Source organism: Ambystoma mexicanum, chromosome 10 (genome assembly GCF_040938575.1).
Source record: "Ambystoma mexicanum isolate Mex_15411 chromosome 10, UKY_AmexF1_1, whole genome shotgun sequence".
In the NCBI taxonomy this organism is placed as follows: domain Eukaryota; kingdom Metazoa; phylum Chordata; class Amphibia; order Caudata; family Ambystomatidae; genus Ambystoma; species Ambystoma mexicanum.
Window position 1 is genome coordinate 929318941 of NC_090932.1, and position 17128 is coordinate 929336068.

The 17128-nt window shown below is 44.5% G+C and overlaps 1 protein-coding gene across 2 annotated transcripts in view; it reads left to right on the forward strand.

The window, feature by feature from the left end:
- Positions 1-17128, forward strand: part of ZMAT3 (zinc finger matrin-type 3) — a 197732-nt gene that overhangs the window by 39773 nt on the left and 140831 nt on the right. For both annotated transcript variants that reach the window (XM_069618697.1, XM_069618696.1), the window contains exons 2-3: positions 7258-7602; positions 12653-12772. In XM_069618697.1, the coding sequence (XP_069474798.1) occupies positions 7312-7602; positions 12653-12772 (411 nt within the window). In that variant the 5' untranslated portion in view covers positions 7258-7311. The remainder of the gene's footprint in view (positions 1-7257; positions 7603-12652; positions 12773-17128) is intronic.

Here is a 17128-nt window from a genome sequence, read left to right on the forward strand (position 1 = left end):
AACTCCCCTTGCAAAGAAACCTGGACTCAGCCCTAAGGACTTAGCTAATCTAAGGCTGATTACAAATACACTGTTCTTACTGAAAATCCTAGATAATGTTGCTGCATTGCATCTATAGACCCATCTGGAAACATCAGCCTTCCACCTAAAACAGCCGGGATTTATGAGCATCACAGGACAGAAAGTGCCCTGCTCAATTTACAAACAAAAATGCTGGAAAGGTTGACGAAAGCAAAACAGGGCTCATGATTCTTTTGGATCTCCCAGCCGCTTTCGATCTGATAGACCACTTCTGTTTGCTTAAAACACTGGCAACCACCGGGAACTGCTCTGACCATACTATTGAATGGATTAATTCCTTTCTAAGCGAAGGAAGCTCGAAAATATGTCTGCTCTAAATCAGCCCCAATCAACTATGGAGTCCCCAAGGGGCATGCATTTCTCCGGCACTCTTCAACATATATATAAAACTTTTATGCGAACAATTGGAAATAAAGGGCTTGCATTTCACTAACTATGCTGATGATTTCCAATTAATAATGGACCTTTGTAGAGACAATACTACAGACTCAGCAAATCTCAATTCTATCTACACATCCATCAGGGGATGGATGGTTAACAACTGGATGCGCCGCAACTGCTCAAAAACCGAGCTCCAGCTTTTTGGCACAAAACAAGCAAAGGACAAACTTAATCAGTCCTACACAAGTTTCAAAGTGGACGACTGTCTTATTCCAGTAGTCGAAAGAGTTAAGACGCTTGGCACTGTGTTGGATGCATCGCTCAACTCACTAGTCTCATGTAAGAACTGTGAATGTTTAGTTCGAGCCATTATAATTCCCCGCCTGGACTATTGCAATGCTCTGCTCAGTGGAGCCAGTAAGGAAAATGTGCATGAACTCCAGATTATCCAGAACGATGCCGTCAGGGTAATATGCAATATCTCCATAAAGAACATGTCAGCAACTTTCAGAGATACCTTAGCTGGCTGCCTGAGTAAAAGAGGATTCAATTTAAAATTCTTTCACTGATCCACAAATGTCTATATATGGTAACACCCCTGAATACTTAAAACAATGACTGACGTGACATAACCCCAGCAGAATTTTACGCTCTAGCACAGCACAACTGCTTGCCATCCCCTGTGTGGAAAGAAGCGGAGGAAATGGTAGATAATTCTCTCCCAGTGAGCCTCTGCATGGAAGAAAACCCCATAGGGCCTGATTCACAGAAGTGCTTTACAATGGAGTAATCTCATTGGAAAACGTTCTATGAATCAGGCCCATAGTGTTCAGAAAAAAGCTGGAAACACTATTGTTTGAATAAATCCCTCCCCGATTTATGATTCCTCGTTTGTCCCGTTTATCTCAGAAATGTCTTAGTGCAAAAGTGCGCCCTGATGCCCGCGGGCTATGGCGTGCTAGAAGTGAATAAATAAAATATAATAAATAAGACCAGGAAGAGGAGTATAGATAATGGGGAGAGAACAGTTGGAGAGCTGGTGATAGAAGAACAGTAAGACCAGTGGACGAAGTGTGGAGTGAGAGATAAGAGAGGGAGAGAGAGAGAGAAGGAGGATGTGTGTTATAGAAGAGACAGGCAAATGAGGAGAAGCTGAGGGGTCGGTCACCATCAGGAGAAACCACAGAACAACCATGCTCCCTGAATAGGTCCCATAAAAGGCCAGAGAGAGAGTCAGCCGTCTTAGGCCCATAGGTCTTCCCATCTGAGGAATTGCACCAGATAGATGGGGTACCATGACTGTAGTCAACCAGTTTAGCAGAAACCTTGTGGCAGAAGCTGGAGTCTGTACTATGTAAGTGGGAGCCTAAGTTTGGAATAGGGTGCAGGGATTACCCCCAGACTGAGAACCCCAATTACCTTGCAGGTATTTCGATTCTCTGATAAAAAGTTTAAACTAAATAGCTGTTGTCATGAGGTTATTGAGCACCTAGTCACAGTAAAATTTACTGTTAGGGTGAATGTTGTGAAAAATGTGATGAGCACCAAGCTCAGCACGCATCATGTACTTGGTGATTGAAGGTCATAACCATTGTTCCTGAAATATATTTCTCAAGTCTATAGTTCTGTGGTCCAATTATGTTCCTGGAACTGCTCTTTGATATTATGCAAAGCAGCCATGGCCCATCATTTGTGCAATGTGTCCCCTTCCCTTTTCTCATAGGGGCATTTTGAAAAATGTGATTAATCCAGGGATTTCGTCACTTCTCCCCAAAGGGGAGCCACACCGTTTATGTCTAAGCTATGCAAAACACTCCCTAGGGGATAGAGCAAGCGGGATCTCACTGGGGTGGACCCCCTTACGGGACGAGATATCCCCAAGCAGAGGTGCTTCTACACTCCCCTGGCATGCGGACTGTCAAATGCTTGAGGGATATAATGCAATCGAACTATGTCAAAATGTGCAGGGCCCTTTTAAGGGGATTGGCCTGGTTTCTAAGCCCAGTCTATCGACGCTCCATCTGATGCCCAGGAGCAATGGGTCTCTTGTTCCACTAGGGAACTGAAAATGCTCGGGTCCATGCAGAAGAAAAAAGCACCAGCAAGTTGGTGAAGCCCAGTTGTCTGCGTCGGAGCGCAGGGGAGGGAACGTATCGCACACAACAACATAGAAGCAGGACCACATTGGAGGCGTGGTGGGTATGGAGCCCACGAGGAAGGCCGAGAGCCTAGGTGTGCCTGACCTCAGGAGCAACCAACCACCCCCGGAGTGGCTTTCGGGCATCTAGCAATCCTGACACCGAAGTCCTGTCCATGGCCGACATGAAAACTGAGGGCAAGGAACAAACCATGAGGAAGCCTGAGTCGCGGTGCCACAGGACCACAAGACGTTGCCTTACCCGACATGCACTGGCGCCGCAGCAACACAGGTACGCGGCCATACAGGGGAAGCAGAAGGTGAGCGGAGAGACACCAAGGAAGCTTGTGAGGGGCTGAGATTAAGAATAGCCAGCGACGTGCAAAGATTGAGAATAGCCCGGAAGGTGCTGAGATTGAGTATAGCCTGCGAGAAGCTGAGATTGTGAATAGTCTGCGAGGGGTTGAGATTGAGAATAGCATGTAAGGGGCTAACACGAAGCATATTGTGCAAGTGGGATAAGACCCAGAGAAGAATCCTAGCAGGGGCTGAGATCGCAAATAGCATGTGAGGGGCTGACACAGAAAGTACCAAGGGGGTGGAAGATGCGGCAGCAACCACTGGCCTGGAGTGCCAGATAGCTCAGCTTGGGCTAAGGAACCAAAGTGAACACATTGGACCAGCGTGAACTAGAGACTGAATAGGGTGTCAAATACTGCAGCATCCCGAGTTGAAACCACTGCTCAGTGGAAAGGAACTTTTTGAACTATTAAGACAGTTTGCATGGCGATACCTACCGAGTAACATTCTCCAGGAGGAAAAAAAGACGCAAGTACCCTTATTTGAACATTTCCATCAGGCTGGGGGCTGAAAGAGAGAGTGGGAACCAAAAGACAGAATTCAGGCATGGGGGTGGGAGGAAGGGGCTGTTAGAATCCAGTCACCCAGAGTATAGTGAAGACAACTTTCACATGAGCACAATGTTTAGTGTTAGCTGTAGGGCTAGTATAGGATAAAAGAGGTTTTGGGCAGAGGACAGAATTTATTTGAGACATCCTGATGAACAACCCTTATTATTTCCTTTGAAGCTTGCTTCGTTTAAGAGATAGGGCTAGTTGAGGTTTTCTTTTCTTTAATAAACACAGTTGAAACATCTATATGTCTGACTTAGCAGAAAGAGTCAAAGCCTAAGATGGGGATGAAATGTATCCATATATTTATCTCTGATGTGAAAATGAGACATAATACAAAGTATTTAAAGGCATTTGCGACATGCATCCATCCTAGCCCCTGCAGGTATTTCAGATTTGTATTCTGTTACTTCGCTGATCGTTAAGTCTCTCTCTCTCTCTCTCTCTCTCTCTCTCTCTCTCTCTCTCTCTGTGTCTCTCTCTCTCTCTCTCTCTCTTTCTCTTTCTCTCTCGCTTTCTCTCTCTCTCTCTCTCTCCACTTGTCTCCCTCGCCCACGTTCTCTCTTCATTTCACCCAACAAAAAGATGCATAATGCACAATGTGCAACAAGAGTCAAGGAACAGTAGGTAGACAGAGCGAGGGCGAGCTGACCAGCAACTCAATTCTCTAAGTGCTTCAGGTTTTGAGAGGAATAACATTTTCACTTGAGATATATCATCCCTACAATACGAAAATACGGGACCTCTTTTCTCCTTTCTCAGTGTACAGGGGCAGTCAGAGATCAGTTCCAGGCTGTGCCTCACCATGTATAGGACCTGTGCCCAGATGTGCCTTTTGGAACTTTTTTCCATCCGGGCAAAGAACATCAGGCATTCAGGGTATTGTCATAATTGTGTCAGACTTTTGTCCAGGGGTTTGTCAGGCGATCAGTACTGAGACCACAACACATGGTCATCAGAAATCGACCCATGTGCCTCTTTCAGAAGGCGGATACAAGCTGCAAGACCTCAATTGCTTGAACTAAAAAGGCTTCCTCTTTGCTAACTGAAGATCAGGAGTAGAGCAGAGAGTTTGCCAGCTTTGGACCTACCAAGAGATGTTTTAGAGGGTCGGAAAGCTTGGCCCAGTACGCATGTCTTCCGTCCCTAAAATAAAGGCCTGCCACACACCATACACATGACACACACCATACACATGCAACACGCCATATACATGCCATAACACGTGTGCAGCCATGCACCAAAGGACCTTTTATTATGGTGCTCTTACTCGCATAGCGTTATGGGAGGCCCATGACTGTTAAGCTTCACAAACTTTCATTTTGTTTCTGAGAGATGGCAGCAGAACTGTGGGCATAGACAAAGAGAGGGAACAGACAAGCTATGGAAGTGTCCAGATGGCCTTCTGAACTTCTGGAATTAGTCTCCATTGTTATAAGAATGGTGATTGATAGCTGGACTAGGTTGATCTGAGGTTTTAGCACAGTGGTATGAGAGACAGGACAATGATATTTAAATTGCAGCCATGTAAAAAGGGGTGGGAGTTTCAAAATGAGGTTTCCAGTGGGGCTAGCTGGAGGATTGCTGCAGGACAGCACTGGGAACAGGAGTATGGTGGGTGATTTGGGCAAAGGGGCTGGAGGACACCACCAGGATAAGCAGAAGGGACACAATGTGTGAGAGAGGCGTTGGAACTGTGGAATGTAATGGTGTTTGCCTTTTAAATGTCCAAAGATCACCTCCATAACCACAACCTATAACCTCAAACTCTGCCCCCAACCTTTCACCTCCAACCCCAAAATGCACCCCAAACCCTAGTCTACCAAACCATATAACCCAACCTGTTTCTTTTTGTGTTTATGCTATAGTGCTATAGCACAAAACCCTATGGTGTACAAACGCGCACAGATAAAATTATGCAAAGTGAATAGAGAAAACAAGTAGGGGTTGGTGCTGTGTGGGATTGGAAAAACAGACTGTAACGCTTCTTTCCAAATTTGTGATTGTTGTGTTCTGACCTCAGCTCAAGTGGTAGAGCATTCCATGTCTTTAAGCTGGTTCTAGAAAAGCTTTTACACCGATAGCTTTTGTTATGTAATACTTTTATAATGAGAATTAGTACATGTCCCAGAAAGCAAAGTGGCTGGCTAAAGATGTCATATCCGACATGCGGCCACTCGCCATCTATGCTGCTGGGCAATGCAGATTGAAACTCTAAGCACAGGATACATCTAAAAATCCTCTCCTCAAAAAATATTTCACAGCATATTTCCGGTCTATGGTCAGCAAATTGAACTTTGGAGGAGGTGGTTCTTTATGTCTGTTTTGAAGGTGCTAAGGGAGGTGGTCACCCTTAGACCTTTTCAAAATGAGTGGTGCTGGTCTAGAAGAGGATCTGTACCTGGACATAATGTAGGAGGTTTGGGGTCTGTAGTCTATGTTGGGTCAATGGTAGGAGAGGGTAGCATGGAGATATGAAATAATGTGTCCAGTTAGCCATTGACAAATCTGATTACTAGGTTGAAGGTGTTATCGAGGTGCTGATGTAAGCCTGAAGTAGGAATGCAGATGTAGGCGCATATTTCAGGCAACTGTCCGGGGGATGGTTGGCAAAGTTGATCATTTTTCGATAGGGTATAAATGATGGGTTAGCATATTTATTACCACTACCATGAAGACTTTTTATGGTTTTCAATGTACACTACAGAATGTATAGTTACACTTTACACCTGCTATGTCACTTAGTTCTGGGAGAAACGAGTGAGGTGATTGTCACAGAATTCTATTGTACCGAGGACTGCTGTAGTAGTTAATGTCTTGCCCAAATGTGGGATCAGATTTTGCAGGTGGTGAGTATTCGGAAGCAAGCGGAGGTAGCAGATGAATTGATGAAAAATGGAAAGGCAAGGAAAGTCAAGCGCAACAGTAAAAGCGGATCACAGGGTTTCTGGCTGAGGAGGTGATGGTTTCCTGTGGGAATAAGATGAGACAGTGCTTCTGGGTGCAGTGGGTGAGGGCACTTAGATCATATGTGATGTGGCTGGGTCAAGTAAATCTGCGTAGGAAAGGCTTTGCTGCCAATTTCTTGTCGGCTCCTCAAGAGGTCTTGCTGTGGGGGGTTAGCGGGGAAATTAAGATTTTAGTGTGATTAGCAAAGAGGTAGCTCCAGATTTCAAAGGATGAACTTAAATTATGGTACAAGGAGGGTGGAGTTGATGCAAAGGGGAGAGAGAAAGAGAGAGAGAGATTGAGAGAGAGAGATAGAGAGAGAGAAATAAAGAGAGAGAGAGAGAGAAAGAGAGAGATAGATAGAGAAATAAACAGAGAGAGAGAGAGAGAGAGAGAGAGAGAGAGAGTGAGAGAGAAGATCAAGGCCAGAATGTTATAGTTAAGCAAGTGCAAGGTGGCAGAAATCTTGAGGAAGATGAGATGTTTGGTGGAATGTGTCTGGTAAACCCAACTGCAGAAGGTTGCAGCAGTGATTGGTGCGGAGTTAATGGGTGCGTCCAATCACCACTTGTCTCATCACAATGTTACAGATGAAGGGAAGCAGAAGTTTCAGTGCATGAAACAGTCCGCTGAGGAATTACATGTATGATCTTTAAGCACGGAGAATCGTGACATTGTGTAATGAATGGGATTTCTGTAACAACCTTTTAACCAAGCCACCGTGTGTTGCTATGTTCTATTCATATAAATATTTCCAATCCGACATAGTGTGATGGATCCAACATGTCTTTTTTCCAGATTTCAATGTGAGGCACCTGCAGACAAAGAACACCTGAGGCTTCTTTTACACAAATGATTGCGCAGCGGCATGAAAACCCTTCATTCCATGCCGAGCAGCCTACCATTCCAGCATCTGTCTCAGTGGCCACACCTTCCACAGCGATCTTGCCACTTTCCCCCAAGAAATTATGTGAACCACCACAAAGGGAGTTTGGTGAGAACATCTTGGAATGTACACATGACACTGAGCTTTCAAAAGAACCGGAGCAGGGCCTTGAGCTAGGAGACCTTTGTCAGCCTCTTACTTGTACACTTTGCAAGGTCACTTTGAATTCAGCACAGCAAGCCAGCGCTCACTATCAGGTATGACTGATTAATGTTGATCAAGGGATGCACTGTTAACCATAAGGGGGGAGTGCAATTATGTACTGGCCATTGGATCGAGGGCACCTGCGTGGAAGATGCAGTAGCCCTCTGCACATGGCATCCTACCATTCTGTATGTTGTTTTTTTTATTTTGATCATGCTGTTATTTTAAATAATTCCAGGCTGGCTCAGAATCTTAGGTCACAAGAGGTAATATTCTGAGTCTTCATAAAAGTGGCTCGAAAAAGTGGAGTTATCGCCCTGAAATACAGAAATACAGAACACGCCAGATCTAGTTGCCAGAACGTAATGATGGGATCTGCAGTGTGGCTAATACCAGGGTGGACTCATTCCGAGTTGCGGGAATACGTTGCACTCTATGAGTGCTACTAAAGTAAACTTTGCTTGCACCAACCATTTGTATGTGTTCTTCTCGAAAATGGAGGAGGTGCTCGGACTGAGTGACTGCCCCCCCCCTCCAGAATTATCCTTTTAACATACTCTCTATAGCTACATGCAGATAATCATATATTTCCGAACAGTTGTCAAACTTCAATTACTATGTGTTGTGGATAATAATGTCCTCTTTAGTACAGCAACATTGAAGCTTACCTGATTAGTTCACAAACAATGCAAAAACAGAAAAGATGCAGGTTCACAGAGTGTTTTTTCATTTTGTTTGAAATATAAATAGACTCATCCTACCCACATGATTGAAGAATACCCAATGTAGATATCATCATTAAAAAAGGGATTATCAAATGACTGATTATCAATCAAAACTGTAACCTTTGAGCATCTGATTTGGTACGGAGAACATACATTATATATCAGGCAAGCACATTGTTCACTAGTGACAAACTGGAAAAGAACTGTCTCAGCAGGACTGGTGCAAGGATTTTTGTCAACCTAGATGGAGTGACATGTTGCTGCCCCCTTGCTGGGCGCAGGGCAACCCTTGCTGATTCAAGGTTAAATCAGGCACTTCCTTGTGTTGTTGGTCCAGCCTGGCACCTTGCCTTTCCACACTGTATAACCAGCCCTATGTGTAAGGCATATCTTGAGCAAGTAATGAGATGCATGATCTGTATGGGCAAATACTTCTAGCCCTCTGTTCAGAGTATGAGATCACACACTAATCTTGGGGAGGAAGGATAGGTCAGGGACAACATGTCTGTCTTGGAAGCAACACAACGCAGCGCAACACAGCTCGCAATCCCGATCCCGTGCTTAGAAATTACTCTCTCTGGTAATAAACGCATTATAAAAGAACAATTATAATAATAATTATTATAATAATCCAGGCAAATCTTGTCCCCTGCAACCTTTCCTTAGCTCCCCTAGTGGCAGCTGTGGTCAAGCATTGAAGGCCAACTCATAGATGTGGATTTGGCTGACACGACTACAGTGAAACACAAGATGTACTTAGAACTACAGAAGGCTGACCCCGGGATGCTATATCAGTGCACTCTTTATGTACATGTTGCAGGAAAGAGTAAAGTGAAATCAGATACGATACAAGATGACTATGGAAATACTTGGAGTGCTTTTCGTACATTTCGTAGAATTGTTGAAGGTTTCCACATGGTCATTGGGTGGCTTTCTGTGATCCAATATTGTCCTTGCAAGGTGTTGAGAACACTGTGCAGATAAATTGATGAGACTATCATGCATTTTCATATAAACACTCTCCACAGACTGGGCCAGTTACCGCCTGACTCGCATGTAGATGCCCTCACCTCTTTTCTGTCACGGCTAGTGCAGTGACTAATGCTAGGTAGGCTTTCTTTGGCCATAAGGCCTGAGATGACCCACTTCATTTCAGTTACTTGGCGACCAGAGGCCAGAGATGCTGCTGATTACTATAGCTCGTAGGTGCTATGTATGGACCTATTTGTACCAAGTTGTGCAGGATCTGAGACAGCAGCAAGCCAACGCTCAGAAAGCATGTGTTCTTTGATTTGGTGACTTGAATGCACCGGCAGCGTTACGGGAAGACAGCAGGGCACAGGGCCCATTTGTGGTCAACTGTGTTTTTCACAAACACTAAAAGAGCTGCGCTGTTAATAGAAGTCTTGGAAGTCTACAGTCTGGCAAATATTCTGTGAGATTCATGTCTGGATGGATACTACTCCTCGTCCACAGGCTCGTCACAATCCACACAGTTTGACCAAGTAGGGGTTCAGTTTATGGGTTATAAATAAACCATGAGATAAGCTTCAGCTCCCAAACACAGAGTTGATTAAAGTCTTTTCTGGAGGCATATTGGTCATGCAAAGTGTGCACAAACCCTACTTGTGCAAATGGTGTGACCTTTGAAAGTATTGGATACGTAGGGCCTGCAGTATTTTGGGACTTACAGTTGCTTTACAGCACATTTTGAGAGAGTGAATCATTGTCAGACACAGAAGCAGTCGTCAAGAGGCAATGGATAGCCTCCTTCCTAAATGATAGGATGGCAGCCACCTCTCAACACCCATTCCAGTCAGTCTTTTAGGAACACATATGTGGAGTGCCTCAGAGATAAGGGTGATCAACCGTCCTGTTGAACATTTATAGTTGTTCCCTTATGTACTTGATCGGGATATATCGGATGGAATTGTCTAACTATACTGATGACCTCTAGCTCTTTTTCAAGCTGCTCGTCCTTCAAACATCTTTCTATATCATCTGCACTTGTTTTCAGGCCCTTATTCATTGGATGCACTTAAATCTACATACGTTAAGCCCATCTAAATCTCAAACTCTAATTATAGGAGCCCAGCAGATCTCTCGGAAGCTACCTTCTGGGTATCAAAACTGGGAAGCTGCTCCACACATGCCATTATATGCATGTATGTCTTTTGGGTTCTCGTACCAACTATTTGTGGATGACACCCAAAACTTCCTCTCTTTTACAGAACTCTCCTCTGATCTCTCTATCAACATTTCCAACTGTCTCTCTGCCATTACATATTGGATGGCTTCACACTCTCGGATGTTAAACTCTACCAAAACAGAGGTGCTCTTCTTCCATGCCAAATACTCTCTCTCATCTCTTCCTCTGTCTATCCAGTTCCCACCTGACACTTTCCCCTAATCCTCTTCAGCTAGCAACCCTTGCATCATCTGTGACCCTTCTCACACCTTTTCTACTTTCATCTCCAAACCTGGAACAGCAGCTCGCCTCATCCTCCTAAATATTAGGAAAATCAGGCACTTCCATTCTTTCAACGCAGCCAAGCATCTCTAAACCACTCTTGTCTTCTCTAAACTGGACTACTCTGCCAGCATTCTCTTTGGTCTCGCCAACTATGCTTTCTGTCCTCTCGACAAGTCTTTGCTAGCAGGACTCTCTTTGAATTCCCTCACTTCACACCTACTTCCTCGTACTGTCACCAGGCTGGATGGTTAACGAAGCAAAACAGGGCCAGATTTAAATTTCTTCTCCTGATTCACAAATCTATCCACAGTAAGGCACCACTGGATCTATCCTCCTCTTTCCATCTCTGCTCTACCTCCTTGAGCTCCCTTGTGTCGCTTCTCCCTTCATGTGCTTCCTCTCGCTTCCGCTCTTTCTCTCTTCTTGCTCCCCTTGCATGGAATTCTCTATCCCAGGTCATCTGCAAAACAGTCCACAAAGATGTGTTCAAAACTGAACTAAAAGCCTACCTCCTGGCCTTCGAGTTACACTCTTAACCTGCCTCTCATCTGCCTGCTAGCTAACATTTCTCGCTCGCCTCTTATCAGCCTCTGTTCCTCCGTTCCTCACTTCTCTTGCCTCCACTCTAGCACTTCACCCATCACGGTTAGATCCTGAGCACAGCAGGCCGTACGCCTACCTGCACTTAAAAATGTACAATGTTCGTTGTCCTCAATCTATGTATGTCCACTTAAGTATTGTTCCCAGTGACTGTTCTATTTACTCCCCCCACAACCTGCTCAGAATGTCCCTCAAACGCACCCCATTCATTGTAAGGAGATCCCGGCTGCCTGTCAAATCTGATTTCTTATCTATGGTAAGTTTTTTTGTGATCGAAAGAGCATTGTTTGCCCTGGATATAAAACATGAATAAATATTGCATGAGAGTACAGCTAGCGAGAAATGACATATTAGGAAGGACACAATGCTTGAAGATGTTGTTTGGCTATTTATCCACCCATTGACTGCCCATGGTTATGCTAATCCCAATGGCAATTCCCACCCACGACCTGCCCCTGCCCGTCCAAGACACATCCACCTGGAATCCCTTTGAGCTAGATTTATCAATTCTTATCAGATTTTGTGCTCAAAATGCCTGACAGTGTTTTTTCAAAGCAGTCTTTTGTGTGGTTAGTTACTAATTGGAGCTGTAAACCGCTGCTGGTGTAATAAAAATCTCACCTACGTCTGCCTTCAGGCACTCGATTTTCAAGCACTATGAGTGTCTCTCAATGTAGTCCTGTTAAAACACGCATTGGCAAAGCCAACCGTTTTGGCTTGTGTATTAGTATTAGGCATTTGCTAGACACTATTATATGGCCAGGTACTCACACCAATTTGCAGCTGCCTGGTAATGCCTTTGCCATGCCTACACAAAATCCAAAACTGTTGGCATTGCGAATGCTTGTTTGTTAGTGTATGATGTGTTGGCAGCAGTGAGGCAGCTGCTGTTTCCTTGCCCATTAGCAGTGAGTTGCACGGATTCTTGGAAGGCAGCAGCCGTCAGATCAAGTATCAGCAGACTGACTCAGTACAATATGAGCAGCTCATGTGACAACACGTGAAGTAATCCCATCCCGAACGAGCGCTGTCATCAGTCGTGCGTTTTCCATTTTCACCTAAACGCAACATATGATATATCCGGTCTGAGCCGACCCGGTAAAAAAGGAGACTCCATCGATGTGTTTTTAATGTGTTTCAGTGAATAAAATGTGCTTAGTGAATTTAAAGATGATTTTGAGAAGTCTATCTCGTGTCTTTTGTGTACCAAAACATTTTCCCGTAGCACCATTCTTATTTTTCTGGTGCTTTTGTAAGTTGAGTGATGGCACGATTCTCACAGCTTTTGGTTTCCTCTGCTCACAGGGTAAACATCACGGTAGAAAACGTCACAATTGCTGCGCAGCAAACAGCCTCGTTTCCTTCAAACTGCATCCTTCCGTAGAGTCTTTTCTTGAGGCTGTCGCCACTGGCCCATCACCTCTGGTAAGCTGTGTATAAATGCACGGGTAACCCCATGTGACTTCCTCGTGGCTTGTATTCCTGTTAATTTACCTCGTTGTGTTTGCTATATTGGATTGTTTCCCAATGAAGAGCCTTGGTCCTCCATTACAGGGTTCCATGTAATAATGTCCTCGCAAAAATGTCTCCTGACAAAAAAGTCGCAGGACACCCCAGCAAACCCCGATTTTTTTTATTTTTAGCTGCCTTAAACACTGAACCCAAATTGTTTTGTAGAATCCCTTAGCATCAATGCATGGTACCTCCAGCAATAGCCATTCACATTTGGTTTCACCCTAATAGCTCACCCTGTAGATGGACTTTGCTATCACAATACACATTGCTGAAATTTGGGGGAGCCCCTGCGAGCCATGCTGAGGCGCCCCCCTCCTCCCCATCAGCCTGGCAACAAATCATAGGTGGCGCCACACTCTGGGCCGGCCTAGGTTACCACGCTTGCGCAATACTCACAAACGTGCTGCTTCAGGGGTATGCTGCACACTGTACTAGGAGAAGCATATACATATGTGTTTTAATTCATTATACAGCACGCTCGCTAAGAAAAATAGCCTAACAAGACTTTGGAATTGTTTTGTAGGGTATCACCAGTCCAAAAATCCAATACATGCAAGTCATCAACCGTGCACAGAAACGTTAATGCTTTAATTAATTTAATGTGTTGTTATCAAAAATGCCGTGCCACAATGAAAACATGTCCAACTGGCTACACATTATAGACCAGTCTAGACATGTAATAACATATTACAGTAAAGCATGCCAGGCTACATTTAGACATACCTAGACTGGTTGCACCAAAATGCCAGTCGAAGCAATAACACTTTTCATGGTTGTTTTGATCACAGATGCCCAGACAAATAAACAATGCCACAGTAAGAAACTACTACACTGGCAGCACCCAAATGCCAGTCTATCCAGGTAATTACACTTAGCAGGACTGCTTTATCAGAAATGCCCAGTTAGAAAAAAGTCAGTCCAAACTAAGAAATGACTAGACTGGCTGCATCAAAATGCTTCTCTAGCCACTAATATCACATATCATGGCTGCTTAGCCTGGAGATGAATGACCATTACGATTTATCACGCAATCCATGCCCCCCATCCCACACATCCGCTCTCCCTCCAACCCTCTGTCCCAACCCCCAAAATCAGCACATCGGCCCGAATTACCTCCACACCCCTCTTTCTTGTCCGAGGGCTGATGTATGAGGCACCTTGCATCATAGGTAAGTAGTAGGACAAGGAAGAGAGGGGCTAAGAGTATTGGAGATTTCAGGTAACTAAACCAGGCATTACCTCCATGTCCCGCTATCTCATCCCAGTACTTATTTATGAGGCAAAGCGCCTCATACACAAGTACTGCGACAAGGAAGAATGGGGTTACAAGTATTGAAGATTACCAATAAGTAATCATGGCATTAAATACAAGCAGTGGCACAACACTATTGACCTGACTGGGCTTCAGTGCTCTCCCCAATCGTGTTAAATGTTGGGCTATGTTGACTCGACCTGGCTGACCTACAAAGCCGTGCCAGACAGAACAGCACACAGATGTTAAACAGCGCCTGTGTTTCGTCGTTAGCAAAAGCCCAGCAATTACAAACATAAAGCATTTCACTGTTAGTTTTTAGGCAGTTTAAATCGTAATGTGGGTTAGTACTTGCATGCCTGGGGAATTATTGGCAGGGTAGAGCGGGGACAGGAGACTGCTCATTCTCGCAGCAGTCCATAAGTGGGTGCTTTCAGACTTAAAGGAGAGAGTTAACCACTTGTAACATTAAAGCTACACTAAAATAGTCTCATTAGAATGCACAAAGAAGTTAGATGCCCCCTAACAAATAAGTTAGCGCCTCTCGCCGACATTTGAAGGCTTAGCCCCCCTCCACTAAATGTAGGTTTTGTTGAGCCCCTGAACACAAGCACACACAATATTCACCATACACATACACGCACACCCAGCCACCCATACATTTAAGTATGCACCTTTTCACCATACAGGCAGCCACCCATACATTTAAGTGCACCTTTTCACCATACACTCACACATGCACACCTAGCCACCGATACATTTTAGTGTGCACCCTTTCACCATACGCTCACACAATCATACCCAGGCTACATTATGCACTCACTCATTAATGCACATTACATTATATACAAATGTATGCACACACTTACATTCACGCACACCCATTTAAAGAAAATACATTTTCTTACCTTTAATCCGTTGGTCCAGGGAACGAGACCTTCAGCTCCATGCAGCAGGCAGGAATGCTTGTTCCCGTCATCTGCAGAGGATCTGGAGGCCTCCGTTTCATGGGGTCGAGGGGAGCTCCATTGCTTAAAAAAGAAAAGAAATGGTTTCTTTTTGAAGTCACTCTGACTTCATAAAGAAATGTTTTCCGTTAAAGGACCGAACCGGAACAGAAATAATTTCTTTATGAAGGCAGTGACTTCAAAAATAAACTATTTCTTTTTGAAGTCATTGGGCTCCCCCCACCCGTAGGCTAACATGTCATCCGGTCGATGAGCCCTCAGACTTCAGAAAGAAATAGTCTTTTTCTAGACTGTAACAGAAATAATTTCTTTATGAAGTCAAAGGGACTTCAAAAAGAAACTATTTGTTTCCTTTTTTAAAATCTTTTTTCAAAATGTTTATTTTCTTTTTTTGTCTGAGGGGCCTCCCAGGACATGCCTGGGCCCCCCGCTACGCCAGTGTGTGAATGTAGTTATAAAAGCTGCAAGCTATGGTTATTAATACATGGGATATCAATTTCAATAGTTGTTGAATGGGAATGCATTGGCTTTGGGGGGCTTTTACTAGAATTTGTAACTCCGGGACAATCACAGTTTGATCAGGTGTTTGCAAAGAGAGCAGCAGTAGTTCTAAGTCATGTAAGCTTCTTACCAAGGCTGATGTAGTGAGCATTTTAGGTTCTATACACAATTGGTTATTTCTTTGTTTTTGATTCTTGTTAAATGCTGTTTGGGTGGTCGATAAAGGTCCCAATGAGAAAGAGGGGTTCGAGTTGCGCGCCCTATTAGTGACTGGGGTGCCAGTGATGTTGATGCAATGTTGCGATTTAGCATGTATCTAGTGTAGTTAATAAGGAAGGGATAAGTGTTTCTTTGTGGTTAAGTTGATACATATTAGATTCACATGTGTGCAGCAAGATAATGGGAAATACCGGCACGGCTGCCGCCGGAGTCAATTATTTACTGGCATCCAGCAATGGGCAATTACTGGGGCATTCCGGCCGGACCTGGTAATTTCCCATTGCTGGGTGCCGGTATTTATTACTCCCCATTCCCATTTGAGCCCCATAGCACTCAAGGGGAATGGGGAGGCCGGGAGAGCTGGCACAGTTAATAACAGTGCCAGCGCTACAGTGTAGGTCTTCTCGCGTGTGCCGTTCTGTCCGGCAGGTCGCCGACAGGCACCCACTAGCAGACCTTGTAGTTTGCCTTTCCGGTAACAAGGGTACCAGCAAGCTTACCAGTACCGTTGTTACGGGACCGGCAACCTTGTAATGAGGCCCATTGTCAAATCTGCCAATGCAATATAAACACAATGACGGTGTGTAGTGTGCCAAGTAGCGCCTAAAGTTGGGCAACAAGGAGCTTCATAGGCGCACACGAGATAGGAGATTTGTAATAGAGAATCCGCTTGTGAAAGGATGCTGTAGTCTTGAACATATATGCACAGACATATATACATGGGGTCTCCATGGGGGTCTTCAGGGACATGTGTTTGGGGTACATGGTGTACATGGTAAATATACAAATCTGTATGCTGGAAATCCTCTCATAGCTAGGGATTGTGCAGGCCCAGAAGCCTGGCGTGGTGAAATAAACTCTGTGTGAATGGGCAAACTGGTTGAGCAAAGTTAAAGGCTGAGGAAAGGCAGCAGGCAGCTGCGAAAATATCAGATGGTCAGCTATGGCTAGGCTCTGTTTTTTTTACGACTTGGTACTATTGTGGAGAGGAGATGCAATCTTTTTAAGTACATGGGAGCCTGTTATTCATTGTCCAGGGAAGTCTGGCCATCTGGTAGAATCCATTTGGGACAGAGTAATAAACCCGGTGCAAGGGATACTTAAGGGCAGATCTGACAAATGGTTTATGAGTTTTGATCAGGTTGTCAGGACGATCCCAAGGCCATGCATGCTGAATTGTTAGTCGTATAGATTGGTGTGAAATAAGGATGCCAACATGTCTGTTCGGAAAAGATATGTATCGCCAGTTGAAAGGAAACTTGTTTGTTCCTCCCACTCCTCATATTGTTGAAGTGTCCTTCCAAAGACTATGTGCATCACGTTTGG